A 20,795-nucleotide genomic window follows, 5' to 3' on the forward strand; every position below is an offset into this window, starting at 1 on the left:
TGATAAACGGTTTGTTTTCACGGAGCGAGAAGAAGCGTCGCCGTGATCCGCTGCTGCAGCACTGATTTTTAAAACACCACTGTAACATTTCTTTTATATCTGGTTGGTTTTCACGCTGCAGCTTTCCTAGCTCGCCATGGCTCTGTGCGGGGGTGTCGGGGCCATGGCTCTTCCCAGCGAGCTCATCGTGCACATATTCTCCTTTCTCTCCGACCGAGACAAGCTCCGGGCCTCGGCCGTGTGCTCGCGGTGGAGGGAGTGTCTCTTCTACCCGGCGCTGTGGACCGAGCTCAAACTGCGGATCGGCGGCGGTTGTAACGGCGGCGGCGGCTCCAGCTCCGAGGAGACCCCGAGGCTGGAGTTTCTCATGCGGAAGTTCGGTTCTTTCGTGCGGGAGCTGCGGCTGGAGCTCGCACCGGTGGAAGGTTACCTCAGCCCCCTGAACAACGACCCGTCGACCACCAGGATGGACCAGCTTTCCGGTCCCGATAGCGACCCGCAGCTCTCAGAGCGATGGAGAGACGCCATGGCCACCTACTTGGACCAGGTGCTGTGTGTGTTCACCAGCATCCGCAACAACAGGTAACTTCAAATTGGCTCCAAAACGTCTTTTATAGGTCTTTGTTTTTATTTGGTTTCAGGAATTAGCACGACACATTCTGCTGTTGTTTAGATATCACACTATTTGTTCCGGCGCAATAAGCTAGCTAGCTAGCTTAGTTAGCTATAAACAAACCTTGACATTAGGAGTTACGTAATCGGGTCATGTCTTTGCAGTGGAGCGACCAGCCAACGCTAACCGTACGTGTCCTTTAGGTGTGTGTTACTTTTAAAATAACGTTAACAGTATTTCACCCATTAGCAAAAAAACGTGTTGCATTTGCAGTCATCAAATACTGGTGCGTATTAGGCGTCACCGAGGCTTCACTGGCCAGTGTGCATGTCTTCGTGTTGCCAGTTCTGTTTTCCATGTTACACTGGTTTCCCTATGCCAGCACATGCACTGCAGCACCGGTGAGGACTAGAGGAGGCTTTGTTTGCTGTGACTTGCTGGAATCAGCACTGACACACACACACACAAACATATATATACTGTGTATGTTTTGAGCAATAGTATGGTATAACATCATGGCATGTTGTAGGATGTAATTTAATCACCTACATAGCATGAACAGCACCTGGCAACTGTCTGCTGGGAAACTTGGTTTTCTATTAAACTTTCCTCTTAATGTTAACATGGCTGATTTTTAGTGCCCAGCCTCTACTGTACCTTCTCTCACTTTCTCTATTATTCTCTTCAGCTCTTTGTAGTATTTGAACAGCATTCATTCAAAGCTCTGCCCTTCGTGTCTTATTTCTGCTGAGGGGGCTGAAAACCGTTCATTGTCTCAATCCTCCTAATTGAGCAGTTTCTGTACAAAAATCCAACCTAACCTCTGTCAGCGTTCTGCACTGCACATTGATTCTATTGTGGTTTTCAAATGTAACAAAATAACATCTAATTAGGCATGAATGAAATGCAGATAACAGGTCTCCATAAATATATCGTATAACATAAGAAAGTGTCCAAATTTCTTTTTGTTTTCTGCGTCTACTCAGAAATTGAACATGTTTGAAGACTACGGGTACATTTTCAAAGTGGATAAAATACCTCAATGCTCCTTTTATTAGCGGTTTCACACATTTGGTAGTTGCACAAGACTGCTGTTGAGTTTTACTGCAGAAGCGTTTTACAGGAAGTTGGCTGCATCAGATATAATGAACATGGTGCATATATGTAAGCCTGAATGGTAGACGCATATTTTAAAATTCTTTTCCACACTCTACAGTAGGGATTTTCTGAACAACACTATCAAAAGAAGGCAGCTGGGTGCATTGTGACGTATGTGCTCACTTTGACTGCTTTTGAAAGCCTCAATGTTTGGCATATACAGTAATCTGCTGCTTGATTGTTGCCGGTCTATTTTGGGTATGAGGGTGGAAGGGCCCTAGACAGCAGTGCATCAAAGTGCAGAGTGGCCAATATTCTGTGCACAAAAAAACTGATGCACAAAATGTCTACAGTGGACCTAATGGTGAAGTTGTTTGGATTGGACACCTAGTCAATCTGCTGTTTCTGTTTTACCAGATAAACAACTTGCAGCACCTATGACGCACATGTAGACCGATTAAACAGATGATAGTGACACCATCCTTCTCAGTTAACTGCCATGTTTCCATGGATGTTAGGACTAAATTTTGTTCGATCGGTAGATCAGTTGAGGGTTTTTCTTCCGTTCTTGCGTTTCTAACATTGTTTTTTTTCTCTTTCATTCTTTAGAAACCTGCAGAAATTGAGTCTGTACGGAGACACGTGTATCCTCCAGCAGGAGGGACTATTAGACAGCTCTAACCTGCACCAAATTCACCAGGGGGACAAAAAGATCAATGAGTAAGCGTAGTCAACATAACAGCATGTGTCGGAAATTGTTACTATTGTTGTTTCTGTCCACAGTTCTTGCTGTGTAAATTAAATGTACTTTGTATTAGACTGTAACACAGTACATTATTGTTAATATTTTGATTGTTGGGCTCGACTCAACAAAATAATGTTGCCACCATTTTTCATTTTTTGTGGGTTTTAAAATTATTAATTATTATTATTATTATTTACAAAATGGCATTTGGTGTCTCAGAATGGTAACTTATTTACAAAATGGATTCAATGGATTGTGTGACCAGATTTGCATCACCAAACCGCTGCTTTATTGTTCTACTGTCTATTTTGAAACGTTAACGACGATGTGGGTCACGGCTTCTAAAAAGGGAGGGACTGTTTTAAGGCTGAGGGCTACAAATGATGATGTCGATGATGAAGTACAAAGACTTACGTGCTAATTAGCAGATGGAGAACTTTACCAAACTGTGATCAAATCAAAGTAAGAGAAAAATAAATATGCTGATAATGTCAGGGTTAAATCAGTGTGGATTGAGAGATGTAAGCACAGTGTTGCCATACATATATGTACATATGTGTTAGGAATCACAATTTTGTAACCTATTTACACAGAAAATTGGCTGTAAACTGCCAATTTTAACCTTTTTTTTCCCACTGTTACAGTTTTTCCTCATTCATAGCAACCAGTGTGTATTTTTTAACTCAGTGGTAGTGAGGTGGGTGGCATCACATGAAAATGCAATGTTAACATATACCTTCTATATTCTGCTTTGTAGCACATTTTGAATCTATGTGTATGTCTCTCTATGAGTGTATATGCCTTTCTTAGTCTTTTATCATTTCTTTATTCACTCTAAAGGCTTATTTTCAGGATATAATATGTCTTAAATGTGATAGAAACCTGCATGAACATGTCTCAGGTGTGTTAAATAAACCCTGGAGGAAGTGATCATCATCTTGGCAAAGTGGGTTGAAGCTAATTTTCCTCCTCTCTCTTCATTGCACTTCGGCAGAATCCAGCAGTTGTTCATGGAGTTCTTGTCTAACAGCAGGCAGCTGAGGTGGTTGTCTTGTAGCTTCATGCTGGGTCTAGTGACTCCCTGCTCCTTAGCTTGTCTATCTAATCCTTCAGCTGAGACCCTGCAGCACCTCAGTTTACTGGACCACCAGCTAGGTATGTCTTTGTCTCATATATCACAAGCTTAATGTCTGAATACTATTTGATAGTATTTTTTTATAAACTGTTCCACCTCTCTTATCATTCTTAGGTCCCCTCATCTCACCATCAGAGTTGGACCGTCTCTCTAACCTTCATTCTCTGGCTCTGGATTTCTCTGACTTGACATCTGAGCTTTGTGGCCTGCTGGCGTCTCCACGTCAAACTCCACTGCATCGCCTGTCCCTGCTGCTGAATGGCGCTGCCCTGGAGTTCAAACCACTAGACGGGACAGCTACAGAGGATGACTGGAAGGCACTGGTAAGGCAGCAGCCCTCAGTGATTTGCTGTGTTGTTGGCTTAATTAAAAAAAAATATATATGTAAATGTTTGTTGAAATGCTTTAGTACATAAGTCAGGTTTACTTGATCTTCCCCAGGTCCGTGTCAGCGCCAACCTGCGAGTGTACATCATGGCTCTGGAGGTCGACAGCTCAGAGCTCCTCAGGGTTCTAAAGCCTAGCCTCCCTCTGGAGCGCCTGCACCTAGACAGTTACAGCACGCTGGTGACTGACGCCACACTGGAGCTCATCTCTCAGCAGTACAACAAAACACTGACTCATTTCCTGCTCCTGAGGGATGACCCCGACTTCCCTGACCTCAGCGTCAATCGCAACGAAGACCCATTGGTCCTGTTAGCATGGAGGTGTACTCAGCTGGCTGTACTGGTGATACATGGTGAGTTCTACCTGTTTTATTGATATAAGAGGATTGGCACCTCATGTAGCTTTGTGCTGGCACCTTTTGAGAAGATGGAAGTGATTTTTATTAGAATATGTTTCTGGCACTGGGGTTGGTTAAATGTTAAGCAGGAATGGGTTTCAGTATTTAATGATACTACTGCTCTTGCCGGTGCTGCTTATTGATCCAGTCCTTTAACATTACTGTTATTAAAACTATGTTTTTTTTTTTTTGTTACAAAAGCAAAAAGTTAAGAACAGGTTATATGTGGGTTCATCATAAATTGACCATTCTTTTCATCATTAACACATGTTCATACAATTTAGTTAACTAGTGTGTGTGTGTGTGTGTGAGCCTCAGCCGGTTGGGATATAACATACCTGGGAGAGATTAACTGCTAGCTTCACCCATATATGCTAGACCGTTTTTTTTTTTTTCCACAGGTTGAACAGCACATTATTGTTTAGCTAAAAGCTTCTCTTCTGTGTTTTTGTTTTATTATTTTGAGTGGGAGGGAGAGACAAAATAGTTATTTTTCTTGCAGCAAAAAAAAGCAACATTTGTCTTTAGCAACTGCCACTTGAGCTGATCGCATGATTTGTCTGGAATTAGGTCAAAGTTCCATGTGGGTAACTAAATGAGATGAGGAAGTGACAAAAAGAAAGAGAAAGAAGCCCAAACTTAATTATTGAATCCACAAGGGAATTTTGTGCGTTACATCATTATTTATTGTGTCATGTTTTTACCACTGTGTTTACTGTTGCGCTGTACATTATATTCAGTATATAATGCTCTGTATCACCCCGTCTCTCTGCAGGTTACACTGTGTGGTCCCACAACTTGGTTGCTATCTCTCGACTACGAGGTTCCAGTCTCCGTGTCCTGACTGTCTCTGAGGAGAGCATCGACTTCGACCCGGACCAGTCGGTATGCATGGAAGGCGACCCGGTCCATAACCTCGTCAAGGAGGTTTCCCTGGGCCTTGGACGCGTCTGGCACCCTTGTCTGGATTCCAGCCTTGTTTTGTCCGAACCCACCCAGCACTTCCACCGCGAATTGCACGCCTTCAGCATAGGCATGTAGGCAGGGAAGGCAAACACAACACAGCCTACACTGTGCCAAGACCAGGCCAGACCCACCAGGTCCAAGTCAGCTCCGACCCCTGAACCAGGCCAAAAGCAGACTTAAGTGAGAAATCTAAACGGGATCATAGCCCAACCTATAAATTACATTAATGTGAACTGATGGAGGCTGATTGTTTTTATTTTATTTTTATTTTTGTGTTTCTTTCACGGGGGTTTTAGCACACCATCCAAATCAACTGTTTTCCCTCAGTATCCTTGTTTACTTGCTTTGCCTCTTGATTGGTTAGTTAGCCAGACTTGGAAAAACAGATTCAGCCTTTCATCTTCAAAATGTTTAAAATTAAGAACATTTACTTAACCTTGAATATTAAAGTAATTGAACTAAAGTAATTAAATTCTAACCGGTGATCTCTGACATTGACAAGTCACGAGAATTTTTAATGTGTCTGCTAAAATGGGCTGTCCTGCTTCTTCAAATGCCCCTGTGTCTGTAATGGCCCAGTCTGGTCTGGTCTTGCTCACAACAAGTATTCAGAGCCCAACGTCTCTCCTTCACCTTAATAACCTCCAGAGCCAGCCTCTGTATATCGAACTTTGATTTGTTTTTTCTTTTTTATTTGACTGTTTTTACATCTCTCCCTGCTCTGTGTATTAATCTTGTTTTTCCTGTGTGGTGGTGCCCTTGCCTGTATAGGCTTTGTGTGTATTTAAATACAGATATATTATTATCCTGCTCACAGCTAGAACAGGACAGGCAGGGGGGTTGAGCAGTGGATCTGTGGGATTAGGTGGGGAATGTGCGTTCATACACACGCTACTATGTTCAATTGTGAAATGATTTTTCTCTCTGGTTTTTTCAACTTTCGCTCTGTGTCCGTCTGTCTGCTCCACTCTAATGTTGGAGTTTGTACGCTAACTGATCAATCACTTCCTGGATAACACAACCATAGCTGCTTCTTCTGTTGCTCTGGAATGAGCACCTTGTGAAAGCCTTGCCAGCAGGGTGGGTGTCTCCACTGTAAAATGGCAGACTGTGGCTGGTGCTAATCAGTTTTAATGCAGTTGTCGGCAACAGTCATGTCAGTGCCATGACTCAGATCATTCTAAGTGAGTTTTATTAAGGGTTCTGACCTCCTGACAAATGGTGTTATGGAGATTATTGTTACATACTTGTTGCCAACACCCTTCTTACTCATTGACATTTAGGGAAACCTCACTGGTCAATTAAATGGGGAGCTTCGTCTTCCAACTAACATTCAGAGCCAAACTGTAAGATTCAACCCGTCACAGTACAACACACATCTACTGTGTTTAGTTTTGATCTGTTGTGAGCTGTTTTTCTGTATTCATAATGATTATAGCTGCCTTTGCTCTCCTTTAGAGGTCAAAATCTTCTGACTGGTTTTACTGGTTTCAGAGCCCTCTTCTTTTCAGATTTCAGGTCGTCAATTCAAAGCAAACAGGAGTTGACATGAGGGGCTCTGATTATATTAACATTTTCAAATAGAAGACATAGGCTTTCTTTCCATAAATGCCCTATTTATCTGTGTTTTATCTGTAATAAGATCTCTGTGGCTACTTCTATGTTCTTGGTAAGTCCATGCTAAAACACCAGTATTCTGTAGGCACAGCTTCCTAAGGTGGCAAATAACAAACCCTAGGTTTTGCAGTCATACCAGCAGTACTATAGGTAGGAACCTTCTCAGTGGTGGACTTCTGGCTTTGGAGACAAATATTTCATCATTATGAATAGGGAACAGAAAAGAATGCACTGAATGTAACTTAACTCTCATTCTCTTATTGTGCTGGCCAGTTTTTACAGTGAAGGCTTACTCTATAGCGATATTTGCCACAGAAATGTATACGTTGCCACAACAATCAGGGCTGCTGAATAATTGAGTTTTGGACATTGTCCCACTGACAGACTGGTTCTTTGGTTCTTTGTTTGAGAAATGGCGTCTGCAGCACACGGTTTTTATTGTGGCAAAAAGTTCTTCTGTCAGTCTCAGGTAGGTTTTTAACATCACATGACCAGGACAGTGGTGGTGTTGATGTTGTGTTGGGTGTGTGAAACAATCATTTAATGTAAGAAATAGTTTTGTTGAAATAGAGTTGTTGTTGTTTTTAATTTTTCTTTCTTTCTTTTTTTTTTTTTTTTAATTTCCTCTTGAGTCACAGTTGCCTTGGAAACAGCCACCTGTTCTCTGGATATTGTTGTATTGATGTTGATGATGTTGTTCCTTGCCATCTTATGAACCCTCACTCCAGTGCTGTTGGAGGGTTGGCAAACCTAATCATACATTTGTTTTTAAAGATTAAGGTTGATAAAGACTAAAGGATGGCAAAACCAGTCTGCCCACTGCACGTTTTATATCTCCAGTGGATGTTGTGGGCAACAGAGTGGCTATGGAGCAGTAGAAAATCCATGTTGATCGAGAACCTGCTTGGCCCAGTTAATGTCTGAGAACTGAACTGAGTGTTTGCTTGCCACGCTCATTGCTCAGGCATTGTAGACAAACTATGTTGTTCTCCAGACAGATTTAATTATAAGTATCACCCGTCGATAACTGGGCCCCAGTATGGTTACAGCCGGTGCTCTATTGTTGTGTTGTGATTGCTATGCTATGTGAGTGGCTACGACAGCTGCGATACACTAGTGTCTTAAGGCATTTCCTAAGTGGAGGTGGGATTTTACCAGAAGAGTCAAAGTTACATTGGACTTTAGGGCACTGAACTTTGTGAAGTAATTGTTTTCAACTAGCTGTGCAAAGAATAGGCTGGGGTTAGGGTAATGGCACTGCAGACTGTGAAGGTCCATATCAAGGTCTATAGTTTACAAGGTTGAGTGATTATTTTATTCCCCCCATGGACTGATATGGAACCAGTGTTACACAGCATGCCAGCACTTTGCTTGGTTCAGAATGAATCGGTCTTGTTAATGGGCCTGTGGTTACCAAATATATATGCCTGTGTGTTAAGGGACCTTGATGATTTTGCCATGAAAAATCTCTATTTCCTGGTCCATGTCTCAGAATGTGTGCACTTTAGTACCAAGAGTTCCTTTTAAAGGCTGTCTGTGACTGTGCATATAGAGCAGTACTCTCACAAGGAGCAGGGAAAGTGATACCAACATAATTTACTCCGACCAGAACGTGTTGGTTTTTATCTTACCTTCCTCTTCCCTTCTTTTGTTGTTGTTTTTTTCTTTACATCGCTCTCATTTTAGAGCTCAGCTATGTTTGTTTGTCTTGTGTACAGCCATTGCCTGATAAACAGGGAAAATCACAGCAAGTATGTAGACATACTTTTAACAAGTTCATTTTTACAGACCCCTGCACCCCTATCTTGTGTGCTTCCTCCTCTTTCCTGTTCTTGAGATTTTATTGGCTCTACACTAGAAGTCAGATTTTAAGTGTTCGGGCAGTCCAGTGTAGCCCTTACGTTGTTTCTGACCAAAACTAAAGGACAGGCTGTTTAGGTGTTCTTATGAACCCTTATGCCACAAAACTGGGAGGAAAAAAGAAAGATGAATTAGATTATTAGAACTGAAAGGCATTGCAAACCAGTGTCTTCTTTAATAGTGCTTGTGTTAGTTGTTGTTTGTTCTGCAAAATGGACCAGAGTTTGAGTGAAGATTCTGTCGAAATGACCCTGTGTGCAAGGAGAGAAGAAGTGAGGCACTCTATGAGCAGTGCAGGCATTGTACTTTACACTCACATCAGGAGACAGCCCTGGTCAAAGTATAGCATAGCATTTTGTACAGTCAGTACAATGACCTCTCCCTGACCCCTGTGTGTCATCGCCAATGGCTAAATGTTCAGCCGTCTCGTGCCTGAAAGCTTCAAGAGTCTCACTGCTTTTTCTCCTCTCCCCATGTTATTGGTGTTGTGTTGTTTGCTAGTTGTTAACTGAAATTAGTTCCCTATTTATAGAAACAGGTTATAGGCTACAGTAGCTAGAGTTTCAGCACATTTTCTTTTCTCTTGGATGGTGCCTGTATTTCCCGCGCAAAGTTTTCAAGTAAAACACTCAAGCGTATACAGTAGAAATGCATGAATAAGATGGTGTGACGGCGTCTTTGTGAACAAGTTGCTAGAGTGTAGTCTTACACTTCTACTGCAGCAGCAAACAGGAACAGAAATCGTTCGATCTCAGGGTACAATCGGTTTTAAAGTAGAGGAGGAGGAGGGAAAGTAACAATAGCTCAGGCCTCTAGCTCACGTATGTGAATATTAGGAGTCACTGGATCTGTTCTCCTCTCTTGATGTGTTTTATGCTGCCAAAGACTACAGTGGAACAAACTTAAGCCAGACGCAAGTCTATGTGAAGTGCCCGTGTACACACACACACACACACACACACACACACACACTGGCAGGAAGCTGGTCCAGTATTCTCTTCTACTCCACACCTCCTTCCAGTGCTCTCTAGTCCAGCATTTCTGTCTTTTTCCATACTCCTGGTTTGCTTCCACTGACTGTCGGTCTGTTTTTGTTTCTCTAAACTCTGGCCTTGTTATACTACAGACCACACTGTGCTGGACCCGGTAAAATGTGAACAATCTCGTTCTGTGGTTGGATTAAATGCAGACCAAAGCAGACCCATAAAAGCTTGTCCAACGTTGCGTTAGTGGCTGCACCCTGCGGTGGTGAAAGTGTTATTTTGATCTCTGAATGGCACTCGGGCAGTGCCTAAGACTTTTCAGAGCAAAGCGAGGCCTTTCCACTCCAGTGCAGTCTAGTTCCATAGTTTGACACACCCTTAAGCAGAGATGTCTGGAGGCCACCATTTTCCTCCCTCTATCTCTTTTCTCCATCACCTGTTGTCACTGTGAGGAGTGAATGTAAAACTATTGGAGAGGAGAACGAGGAGTTTGGGTCAGTCACTCTGTCAGATGCTTCCAAAAGCTACTTTGTGACACATTGTAGTCGCTCATGTAGGAGAAAGGCCAGTGTGCCTGTGTGATACGTTTTGTGGTCTGTTAGCCCGTGGCCAAGGTCAGATTTGATGGGAAAAGGTTTTGTCCCAGGCCTTTGGAGCTCTAAAATGACTTGCTGCTCGAGATCTTTTTACAACAGGACATTCCACATAAGAGGAGGGGGAGTGTCACTCAAGCCATGTGACTAGCAATCGGTTTACTTGGTGGCCGAAGTGTCTGCATTAGTCTCTCTCTACATATAAATATTATTTTTATTATATATTTTTTACTTTGAAGGGGATATTATGGATACAGCAACTGGTACTGACGAATCACACCATATAAACCAGCAGGTCTGAGCAGAGTGGAGGTGTGATACTATTTAGAAGTGGTTGTGTAAAGTGTGCCGCTCTTTTAAAGGTCAGCCATTGTTGTTACTAAAGTGTGTTTCTGCGATGCCAAGCGTTGCTTTCACTTGATGCTTTGGCCGCCTTTTTTTTTTTGTGTCGGGTACACAACAGGTTCCAAGTGAAAGCACTCCACGCTGACTGTAATAAATACGAGCACTTTCTATTAAATGAGTTGGTTTCACTGATTAAATCAACCTGCCAGCTAAAGAGCGTCACAGCACAGTAAGAGGAGCTTAGTCTGCATATTTAGGACATTTTTGAGCTGGAGTTATTTATACACCATATGCAGACAAGTCTGTGTATGACTGCACTGTTTATACACAGAACAGTTTGACACACAGCTAGCAGAACCTTACTTTTAATAACTTCTGCCATTTAAAAGCTCTAGTTGGGAAGTGTGGTGTTGGTTATCCAGCAATTACTGTATGCTGCAGCCCTTTTTCTTTTTTTTCTCCCCTCCCTTTTTTTTCCTGTGTTCTTTATATGCATATAGATACCAGGCCCCCTGTGGCCTTGTGGGTAATTAAACCCATAGAGCTGATCTCTCATGTTGCCCATCTGAGACAGTTGGCTTCAATTGCTTATACAGGGTGTGTTCAAACAGACATTTGTCCTGCATTAAAACAACACAACTGTTTGATACCAGTTCTGACAGTTTCATCATGACAATCTTGCAATGAACAGTAGAAATACAGAGTTCATATTACAAAACAATCATCAGGAATCCTTGACTGACCAACACAGCACCTTTGCAGAATGAAATAAATAAGAAGAGCTGTGTTTTTTTGTTTGCAGAGTAAAAGTCTGTTTGAACACAGACTCGAACTGTGTGGCGATCACAGAACTGTACATACACGGGGATCTGGATGTCTGATCACACCCATATACAAAGAGTTGCGTTTGTCACTTAATAGCCAATACTAATACCACTGAAATGAACAGAAGTGTGAGTGTGTGTTCCATTAGTACCAAAGCAGCAGACTTTGTCAGATCTGCGTCAGTCTAAACACAGGCTCAGAGCCACAGACAGACACACATCAAACATGACCAGTTTTATTTCCATGTTAGTCATTGTTCAGACTCGATGCCAAGTTGAAAGTTTGTGTTGTTGATTCTCAGGATGTTTGCAGTGTTTTGGAAAGTAAACATAAAAATAGCTGTAGAACAGGTGAAATGTTCCTGAAATGAAAAGAGACAGGGTTTCCTCATCACAGTGTGAGATTTTAGACACTTTGTGTTTGTTGTGTAGGGTTTTTTTTTATCTGAATGCTAAGACCATAGACAACTACCATGCAAGACTTTGAATGAGCTCACTCAGAGCTGCACTTAGGCAGAAATTTGATGAATCCGAATAACATCAATATATGTTTTTGTTACTTGGAGAAAAACACTGGAGGTGCATTGCACTGGTATAAAATCAGTCCTGTGTAACAGACATATGTCATATGTATGATGCTAGTTTTAATCTCAGTGAAGAGGAAGTTCAGTAATAGCCATACTGAGAGGAAGTTTGGATTCTTCAGATTTCACTTTTAGCCATAGCTGACACTAAAACTGGTGTTCCAGATAGTTTCTGATAAATCTCAGCATGACTGGGATGTTATGTCGTACACTTGCTACTCTGTAGTTCCACTTAAGAAACAACAAAATGGCACTGATAACAAACTGACCAAACTCGGTGTAGCTCTGCTACACTTGCTGTAGTGCTTGGTTACATTAAGGAACTTGATGATATCCATGCTCCGTGTCAGCCAACTATCTTCATTACAATCTCAGCTACTGTGGCTCTGATGTTTCTGGCTGGTAAACAAAGTCTTTCTTGTCAAGTCTGGAGACCCAAATCTCCTAATTAGCTAGGCAGGCCGGCCTGCTGCCCAGTCCAGTCTCACAACTATGCAAGAGGAATGCATATAATCCACACTCTTCTGTGTTTTTTTGTTTTGTTGTTTATGTTTAGTTGTTTATTTTTCCTCACTGTCACACCGTAGAAATAAAGAGGTAAACTAATAAGAACTTGCAATGACAATACTTGGCCTTATGATGCTTTATGAAATCTTATCATTTTAGTTTTGAGATCTTGTGGTTCTGGTCAGCCAGCCCAGCGACAGCAGCGGTGACGATAGGCTCACTCTTGGTCTCTGTGAGACTGGCTAGACAGCCCCAGTTTTATCGTGGTACGAATGTTGTGCATTTGTTTAAAATCAGGACAGTTTGCAATAACAGCAGTCATACTAGTGGCCACAAAGGGGCACAAGCAGTGCTGACAGCACCCGGCTGCGTCTATAGAAAACCATAGAGGAAGAAATATGAACTATATAAATAGAAATATAAACTCACACAGTGCATATTTGTATAGGTATCAGCAATGCATTACCGTGGTATACTCTTATGCAACACATGTCCGGGTTCAATTTATGAACATGAAGTATATTATAAAATCACACAGACTTTGTAAAACAGACGCTGTGTTAATGTGTTTTTTTGTTTTGTTTTGTTTTTTGCAAAAATAATTTTATCATCCTTAATGTTGAATATTCTGAGCATTATGTTCCAGTTTGATTGTGTTTGTTAAAGTGAGCACATAGCAGTGGGTTTTACCTTCTTTCTGTAAGCAGCGAACCAGACACAACCCAAAATACAGCTGGATGAGATTTCATATACCACAGAGCACATTTCAAATGCACTCGATCTCCTATCTGAAACGTTTAAATCTGACCTGTACACGTCTTTTAAAACTTTGGAGAATAGTTTCTAACTCAGCTGAATTATAACTGAACATTTCAAACAAGCTGTGGTTCCACAAACAAAGAGGAAGGATTTCGACTTGTTACGATTAAGTCAAGTTTCCCCCTATAGAGTCCCCACTAGCTAAAATGCATTTTCTTTGAGTAACCGATGAAGCCTCTGTGAATTTAAATGATCTAAAAACTCTGGTTTGAAATGTTCCCAGCTGTTTATTGGATGAGTCTGCAGGGAAATAGTCCTCACCGGCTGAGAGGACAGATTTTTATCAATGAGAATAGTGTTGATCCATGGTTCTGTTGTGGAGAAAAAAAAAAAGGAGGAAACATTACAAACCTCCACTTTAAAAACCTCTTAACCGACAGATGGTGGACACGTGGGGGTCAACCTGCCGAATGTTGATTAGAATTAATGTTGAATGAATGCTTCTCTTCTTTTAGTCTGTGAATAAAAGCATTAAAAACGTCACTTGGTCTCACTGTTTTGTTTCTTTAGTAGATTCTCATCAGCAGCACAATACCATACAATTTCCAGACCTCCTGAATGTATTCAAACTGATAGATCTTGAAAACAAACCTGATTCTGTTTGGTTGTTGAAGCCATCCATATGTCCTCATTCTGACTCTCACCACTTTTGTTATGGGACCTCGGCACCATTGCTTAATCGACAACTGAGTTTAAGTCACCAAATGTTAAGACATAGTTGCTTTCCACACTGAAATCCACTGCTACAGTAAACAACTGGGATGTTTTGATGGTTTTACGCTTGCACACACTGTAGCCCTACTTGCTGTTGATCTGTAAAACCTCCTACAGCTGAATCAATCAGAACCGAGACATGTCCATGGAGTGAACTCCCTATTTGTCCTTCCTATTTAGTTTTGATAAACACGTAATTTCACAGCTCAAGCGGAGGATTTACATCTAAGCAGCAGCCAGTAATGAATTGGTCATAGTGTATATTTTATGCTTGTACAACTGGGAAAAGAAACAGTGTGCGTGAGAATAACGACGATGCAGCCAAAAGCTGCGCCTAACAACCGCAGAGAAAGGCCCAAAGGAAAGGATTGGTTGCTTTTTGTAATTATTTATTTTAAATGTAGCTTAGCTGAAATAAATGACTGTTTCACAATCAGCCAACACCTCTCTGGTCATTACTTTGTCATTAGATGACTCACACACGCTGTGGATCTTGTCCGTTTGTATTTGCACCCAAACACACAGGCAGGCACATGGTGACAAAACAGAGGAGTTTAGCAGCTAATTTTAGTTTGTTTGCAGCTTTGTTATGACCTCAGACGAAGATTTAGAGCGTGAGATTATAAGATTAGAATCTTGGTGTTACGGGGTGGAAACAATAACCCGTTTTTGTGCATGTCACAGTTAGAGCGGAGATGACAAACAGCTAAGTGGGTGGCATTAAGTTATTTAGGAAACAATGAAAGGAATTAGGCTTTCGGAGAAGGGTTTTTGTTGTGTAATAGAGCGTGATATTAGTGCTGGAATTGACAGTCTTGCGAGAAAACAAATTATACTGATATTTTTTTCAACTGCTACAGTAAATCACATCAACACACTAGTTGTTATTTTGACCACAATATGCTTTAAGTTAATGTGTTTCTTGGTCGGTCTATGTAGACAAAGAAAGCTGTGTTCAAATGTAGCAAATAGCTTTTGTGAGGAGTGATTTAGAGTGAATCTACCCTGTAACGCTGACATGATTATGTGACCGTATGCCTCAACATGTAGATTCTCTGCAGCCAAGCGCTTTAAATACTGATAATAAATCAGCATCATCTGTGAAATGGCAGAAATCCAGCAGATGTGAACCAGGAAATCAGCTGCGGTTTAATGCTTAGTTCCCACTTTCATATGCAAAAGCTGCAAGAGCGCATCTTAAGAGGTTTTTTTTTTTTTTTCTTTTCTTCCGTGTTCACTATTTGTGTGCTGGCGGTCTCAGCACACTGCGGTTTGTGATGCAGTTCAAAAGAGACAGACAGCCATACAGAAGAAGTAAAATACTTTTTTTATGCACAGGAGAACTCTCTTGTTGTTGGTGATTTAAAAAGGAATAGAGTAAAACATTAAATTATGAGTTCATTGACCAGTATATCAGGGGAGGTTCTAGACCCTTTTTAGTGTAATTTCAGCGCCCCTAAAATGATCAATTATCAAACTATCAACAGTTATTGAAAGTAACATTTTTACTAGTATATAGTAAATAGTAGTATAGAACAGTAGTTCCCAGTCAAAATGACAATGAATTGAAATAAATTCGCCCTTTATATGTGGATGTAAAAATGAATGCAAGTAAGAAGATGTTGGTATTTGCACGCACTTCTGTTTGGTGAAGGGGCACAAAGGTGATGATAGTTTTGATCACTTTTAACAAAAGAAACATTTTCAGCAGGTGTCAGTCTCGCGGCAGAAGTCGCATGTCAGCTGGAGCGAAACCAGTAGAAGAAGAAAAAGAGTCTACGAACGTAGAAGAAGAAGAAGGAACACGTGATTCGCGCTCACTGAAAGCAAAGATGGCGGTGGCGGTGCGGAGCTTGCAAGACCAGCTGGAAAAAGCCAAGGAAAGCTTAAAACATGTGGACGATAATATTCGAAAATTAACTGGACGCGATCCAAATGAGTCGAGGTAAAAAAACATAGTGTTTATTTAGCGTTGGGCATACTTCTAGCGACAAGCTAATCAATTTCCTAACGTTCAAACGACTAGCGTGATGTACTAGCATGAGACTGCGAGCTAGTTAGCTAACAAACATGACCACGTCCTTAGTGTGCGTTTTCGCTGAACCTTCACGGCTCGTCTTTGTTCATTCTGATGTATTAGCCACAGAAATCATTATGATAACCCGCAATGTATTATTTACTGTAATCTTGGAGTGAGTATTTTTATTCCTGGAAGGCCAGCTCTCTCTAGGCCTAGTAGGTAGGCGTCGTCCGAGTGTCATCACAGGTTTAGCTACACGTCTAAACGAGTGTTAAATAGATTCCCGGTTAAGTAACCACGATAGCAGTTTTTTCATTGATGTGAGTTAACACTACTGATTCTAGCTTTATATTGACCTTGTGTTTTTTATTGTATATACACAGACCGGGTCAGATCCGTCGGCCCGGCGGCCCGATGGCAGGCGTCGGTGGAGGTGGAGGTAGAGGCAGAGGAATCAACTTGCTCAGGTAAAGTTGTGGCCCTACACAGTTTAACCCATAATATTTCTTCAAAAATTAAATGACTTTTTAAAACTAAAACTCCCATCACCACTTGTACAACAATTATAGTCAATATTATGGCATTCACGAGGGCAGTATTAAGTCTGTACCTAATAAACTACAAATAAAATGCACTGTGTAGTGGTTTGGACAAAAGTAGCTGTTTGAAAACAGTTTCATCCCTTATTAGTTAGGAATCGGCTAATATTTTTTAACTGAAGAGTCTGTATCTGTTTCCTTTCTCAGGCGTAGTCTCTCAGACATTGGAAGCGGCGGCCCCCCTGCCAAGCAGAGGGACATTGAAGGAGCTTTGCTGAGGTGAGGTCTCAATTTAGGCATTATTTTTATTTTGATATACAACCGCTGTGCAGACAATATCTGGTAAAAGTTACTTCAAGCAAGGCCTTGTGCCATGGCTAATACCATGAATGTTAGAACGTTTGAATACTTGTGTGCTGATGATAGCCCTAGTGTATATTCACTTTAATTCCTAGATTTGTGTCAAAACAGCAGGTCCAAGATTTGCATTAATTACTAAATGTGCATCTGGTATTGACTTTTCATGTGTGCAGGCTGGCAGGGGACCAGAGGGCCAGGAGAGACGCGCGTCACGACAGCGACGCCGAGGACGATGACGATGTCAAAAAGGTACGAAGAAAGATTGCAACCTGGTCTGGTTTGTCAGGGCATCACTAGTGTAGCTAAATGTATTGTGATACTAATAGTTGATTGTCTCCGTCACATGTTGTAGTTTCTTGGTGAGAGACAGATGTTAACAAACTGTTGTTTTCTTAAACGTGCTCTGTGCTTCAGCCGGCGTTGCAGTCGTCTGTAGTAGCTACCTCCAAGGAGAGAACACGCCGAGACCTCATTCAAGATCAGACCATGGACGAGAGGGGCAAACAGAGGTAAACACGCTTTGCCTCTGAAGAAAAAAACTCTGTTAAAGAGAAGGCATTAATAAATGGTGTGTGACATGAGGTTTGTTTGTTTGTTTTGGCCAGGAATCGGCGTATGTTTGGCCTGCTAATGGGAACTCTGCAAAAATTCAAACAGGAATCCAATGTTTCTTCAGAGAAGGTAAGAAGATCCATCCTGTTTTATTGAACTGTTAAGCTTCCTGTTCATGAACTTGGTAGATAAAGCAAGTACACAAACCTCCAAGGCAAATGTATATTTAAACTTATTGTGTATGCTATCAAATTCAGTTTCAAATTGCCCAGTCCCACTTTAGTTCAGCTGCGTTTCCCTTTTTCTTTAACTCTGCAGTTTTGTATTTCATCCCTGACTGTCCTTTATTCACCCAACAGCAAAAACGGCGTTCAGAGATTGAGCAGAAGCTTGAGGTTCAGGCTGAGGCTGAGAGAAAGAAAGTGGAGAATGAAAAGAGGGAACTGTTTGAAGAAAGGAGAGCCAAACAGACTGAGCTGAGACTCCTGGAGCAGAAAGTGGAATTGGCTCAGCTGGTAAGAGGGGGGGGGGGAAAGCACTCAGCTAATTAGTTGCATTGAATTCTCGAATGTAATTTCTTCTCTCTTATTATTACTTTAAATCTATTCTGTACAATTAGAATAATTTAGCAATAGGATCCGTTAAGGCTTTCTGTCACATTACAGTCATCAGCAGATGGACAATTTGTTTTCTTTCTATCAACAGCAAGAGGAGTGGACCAGCCACAATAATTGTCTGGTGAAATACATTCGCACAAAGACCAAACCTCACATCTTCTATGTGCCTGGGAAAATGTGCTCCGCCACACAGAAACTCCTCGATGAGTCCACCAAGAAACTAAATGGTCAGTGGGGTTTCATTTAGTTTCAATAATGCAGAGGATTGTTGCTAAATGGGTTTGTTTGTGGTGGTCACTCTGTGATCTGTGGTTAACGGTTTGTCTCATTACAGCTGTGTTTGAAGAGAGGCGTGAGGCTTTTGCCGAGCACCTCAGCAAGATGGAGTCCCGCCCCCGGCGTCAACCAAACCGCGACCAGGATGGCAACACAGCGGCAACAGGAAAGGACCACTCGGCGGAGGGTAAGCCAGCAGGTCAGATAGTTAAGGTGACGGGTAACAGGGGGGATGCAGAGATGGAGGAAGAGGAGGATGAAGATGAGGAAGAGGAGGAAAGGGAAAAGGTAGAATATATGAAGATTACAGAGAAGGACAAGGGGGAGGAAGAGGAGTTGGAAGGGTTGAAGAAGGTAGATGAAGAGGAGGAGAGAATGGAGTTAGGTGAGGAGAAGGGAAGAGAAGAGGGTGTTAAGAGCAGAGGGGAATCGAGAGAAAACAGAGACAAGGATGTAAGTCCAGGGTCAGAAGAGATGGAGGTGGAGGCAGAGCAGGACAGGAGCAAAGAGGTGGGAGAAACAGATAGTAAAGAGGGGCCCACAGACCTGCAAAAAGAAAAGATCCAAGACACACAGTCCTCAGAACCAACTGTAACCAGCCAAGAAGCACCAGATACCCATCAGCAAGAGCAGTCCAGTCCCACTGCAGGGGAACCTGCACAACAGTGCCCTGAGGCTCCGGTGGCCTCTCCTAAACCAGAACCCCAAACAGCCTCCACCACAGCTGGGCAGGATTTCATCATCCCTGGCCTTCAGGTTGGGGACTCAGCACAGGAGAACCAGGCTGCAGAAGGGAAATCGGTGGACGAAGCCCCACATAAAGTACCTGATTCCCGGGAGGCCCCCAACTCAACTGCTGTACCCCCCAAGGAAGAGGGGGGTACAGTTGAGGACAGTAGGAGAGGGAGGAAGAAGGAAAAGGAGCCAAGGAAGGGCCATAGTCACAGTCACAGCTCCACCTCGTCCTCCTCCGGCTCCTCTTCCAGTGGAAGTTCCTCCTCTTCCTCTGGATCCAGCCGTTCCTCTTCGTCGTCATCCTCCTCATCCTCCTCCTCGTCCAACAGCAGCAGTAGAAGTCGCAGCCGAGACAGCGGTAAGCACAAGAGGAGGCCATCGGAGAGAGACAGGGACAGGAAGAAGGGAGATGAGCGAAGTCACCACAAGAGAGGAGGGAGTAGCGGAGGAGGGAGGGACTCGAAGGGATCGAAAGAAAGGAGGAAGAGGAGGAGTGAGGAAGGAAGGGGCAGGTCGTCCCGAAGCGATAGAGAGCATAAAGATAGAGACAGGAAGGACAAGAGACGTTGATCTGGTTCTCATGCAGCCCACGTATGGTAAAGTTAACACACATAGGGAAGGTGAACCTCACACTATTAATGACACGAGACGACACAGGTTTTTAAAGTGGTGTTAAAATGCCACATGGGCCAGTGCAAGTTTTAACATAGGAACTAAATTGAAATTGTGGAAACCCCAAATGTTTGCCTTGGCAAAAGAAATGTAAACTTTACAGATACTGATAATTGGGCCCCTCACGAACAGATTAGAGAAATGTCATTTTAAATCCATATGACTAAGCCTCTGTTTTTAAAAGGTTTGTTTTCTTTTTGTTTTTTTAACATCCTCATAATGCCATAAGCTGGGGTATTAGTGGTTATAGTAGGAGTGACTATTAATGTATAGTAGCTGTGTTTTCAAGTTCATGTGACAACTTCATTTATTTCCACTATTTGATCAATGTCAAGGCCGCGTATCTGTGTGGTCTGCTGGGGTTTGGAACTGTTTTCCATATTTTTGTACCAACTGATAATTTGCTTCAAATTAAAGGCAAAGAATTAGTGGAAATGTGTGTGGTGATTTTTGCATTACATCAACGTGGAACTTGACAGTTCTGTATTAGGTTACATTTACAAAAAAGCTGTGGGAAAAAAAAGTCCTTAAATTTGAAAATCTAGAATTAGAGCATGTCGGCATTAAAATTATTTCTTCCTAGCACTAGATGTACTTGCGTAAACTCATCTGATCACAACCAGTTGTCCACTGTCCTTTGCAGAATGCTCCATTATCCAATGCAATCTTTGGCTGGTGTTGTCGTGTTGGTGCCATTACTCGTAAGCAAATAGAAACGGATGATTGAGAGAAAAAAAGTGTTCACTGAGATCACTGGGGCTCATCTATATCATAATTGTTATGACTTAAATGTCAAGGTTGGCATGTGCAGATTACTCCTTTGTATAGCTAACTATC

General features: G+C 42.1%; 2 protein-coding genes across 2 annotated transcripts; both read left to right on the forward strand.

Annotated features, from left to right (window-relative positions):
• On the forward strand, positions 1-13,956 carry LOC113158788 (F-box only protein 33). The gene is made up of 6 exons (XM_026355013.1): positions 1-582; positions 2,321-2,431; positions 3,451-3,611; positions 3,706-3,914; positions 4,033-4,330; positions 5,151-13,956. Exons 1-6 carry the CDS (start codon positions 137-139, stop codon positions 5,414-5,416), a joined length of 1,491 nt encoding a protein of 496 aa, XP_026210798.1. The 5' UTR covers positions 1-136; the 3' UTR covers positions 5,417-13,956.
• A 2,026-nt stretch (positions 13,957-15,982) lies between these two features.
• pnn (pinin, desmosome associated protein) lies at positions 15,983-20,393 on the forward strand. The gene is made up of 9 exons (XM_026356455.1): positions 15,983-16,132; positions 16,591-16,674; positions 16,954-17,025; positions 17,280-17,355; positions 17,521-17,615; positions 17,712-17,787; positions 18,018-18,173; positions 18,364-18,502; positions 18,610-20,393. Exons 1-9 carry the CDS (start codon positions 16,020-16,022, stop codon positions 19,854-19,856), a joined length of 2,058 nt encoding a protein of 685 aa, XP_026212240.1. The 5' UTR covers positions 15,983-16,019; the 3' UTR covers positions 19,857-20,393.
• Positions 20,394-20,795: the final 402 nt, after the last annotated feature.

This window comes from Anabas testudineus, chromosome 12 (genome assembly GCF_900324465.2).
Source record: "Anabas testudineus chromosome 12, fAnaTes1.2, whole genome shotgun sequence".
Lineage (NCBI taxonomy): Eukaryota > Metazoa > Chordata > Actinopteri > Anabantiformes > Anabantidae > Anabas > Anabas testudineus.

Coding starts and splice junctions, on each gene's coding strand:
- LOC113158788 (XM_026355013.1), top strand. CDS start 137: ATGGCTCTGTGCGGGGGTGTCGGGGCCATGGCTCTTCCCAGCGAGCTC. Junction 3,612..3,705: donor TTTACTGGACCACCAGCTAG/GTATGTCTTTGT, acceptor TATCATTCTTAG/GTCCCCTCATCTCACCATCA. Junction 4,331..5,150: donor GGCTGTACTGGTGATACATG/GTGAGTTCTACC, acceptor GTCTCTCTGCAG/GTTACACTGTGTGGTCCCAC.
- pnn (XM_026356455.1), top strand. CDS start 16,020: ATGGCGGTGGCGGTGCGGAGCTTGCAAGACCAGCTGGAAAAAGCCAAG. Junction 17,026..17,279: donor ATTGAAGGAGCTTTGCTGAG/GTGAGGTCTCAA, acceptor TCATGTGTGCAG/GCTGGCAGGGGACCAGAGGG. Junction 18,174..18,363: donor AAGTGGAATTGGCTCAGCTG/GTAAGAGGGGGG, acceptor TTCTATCAACAG/CAAGAGGAGTGGACCAGCCA.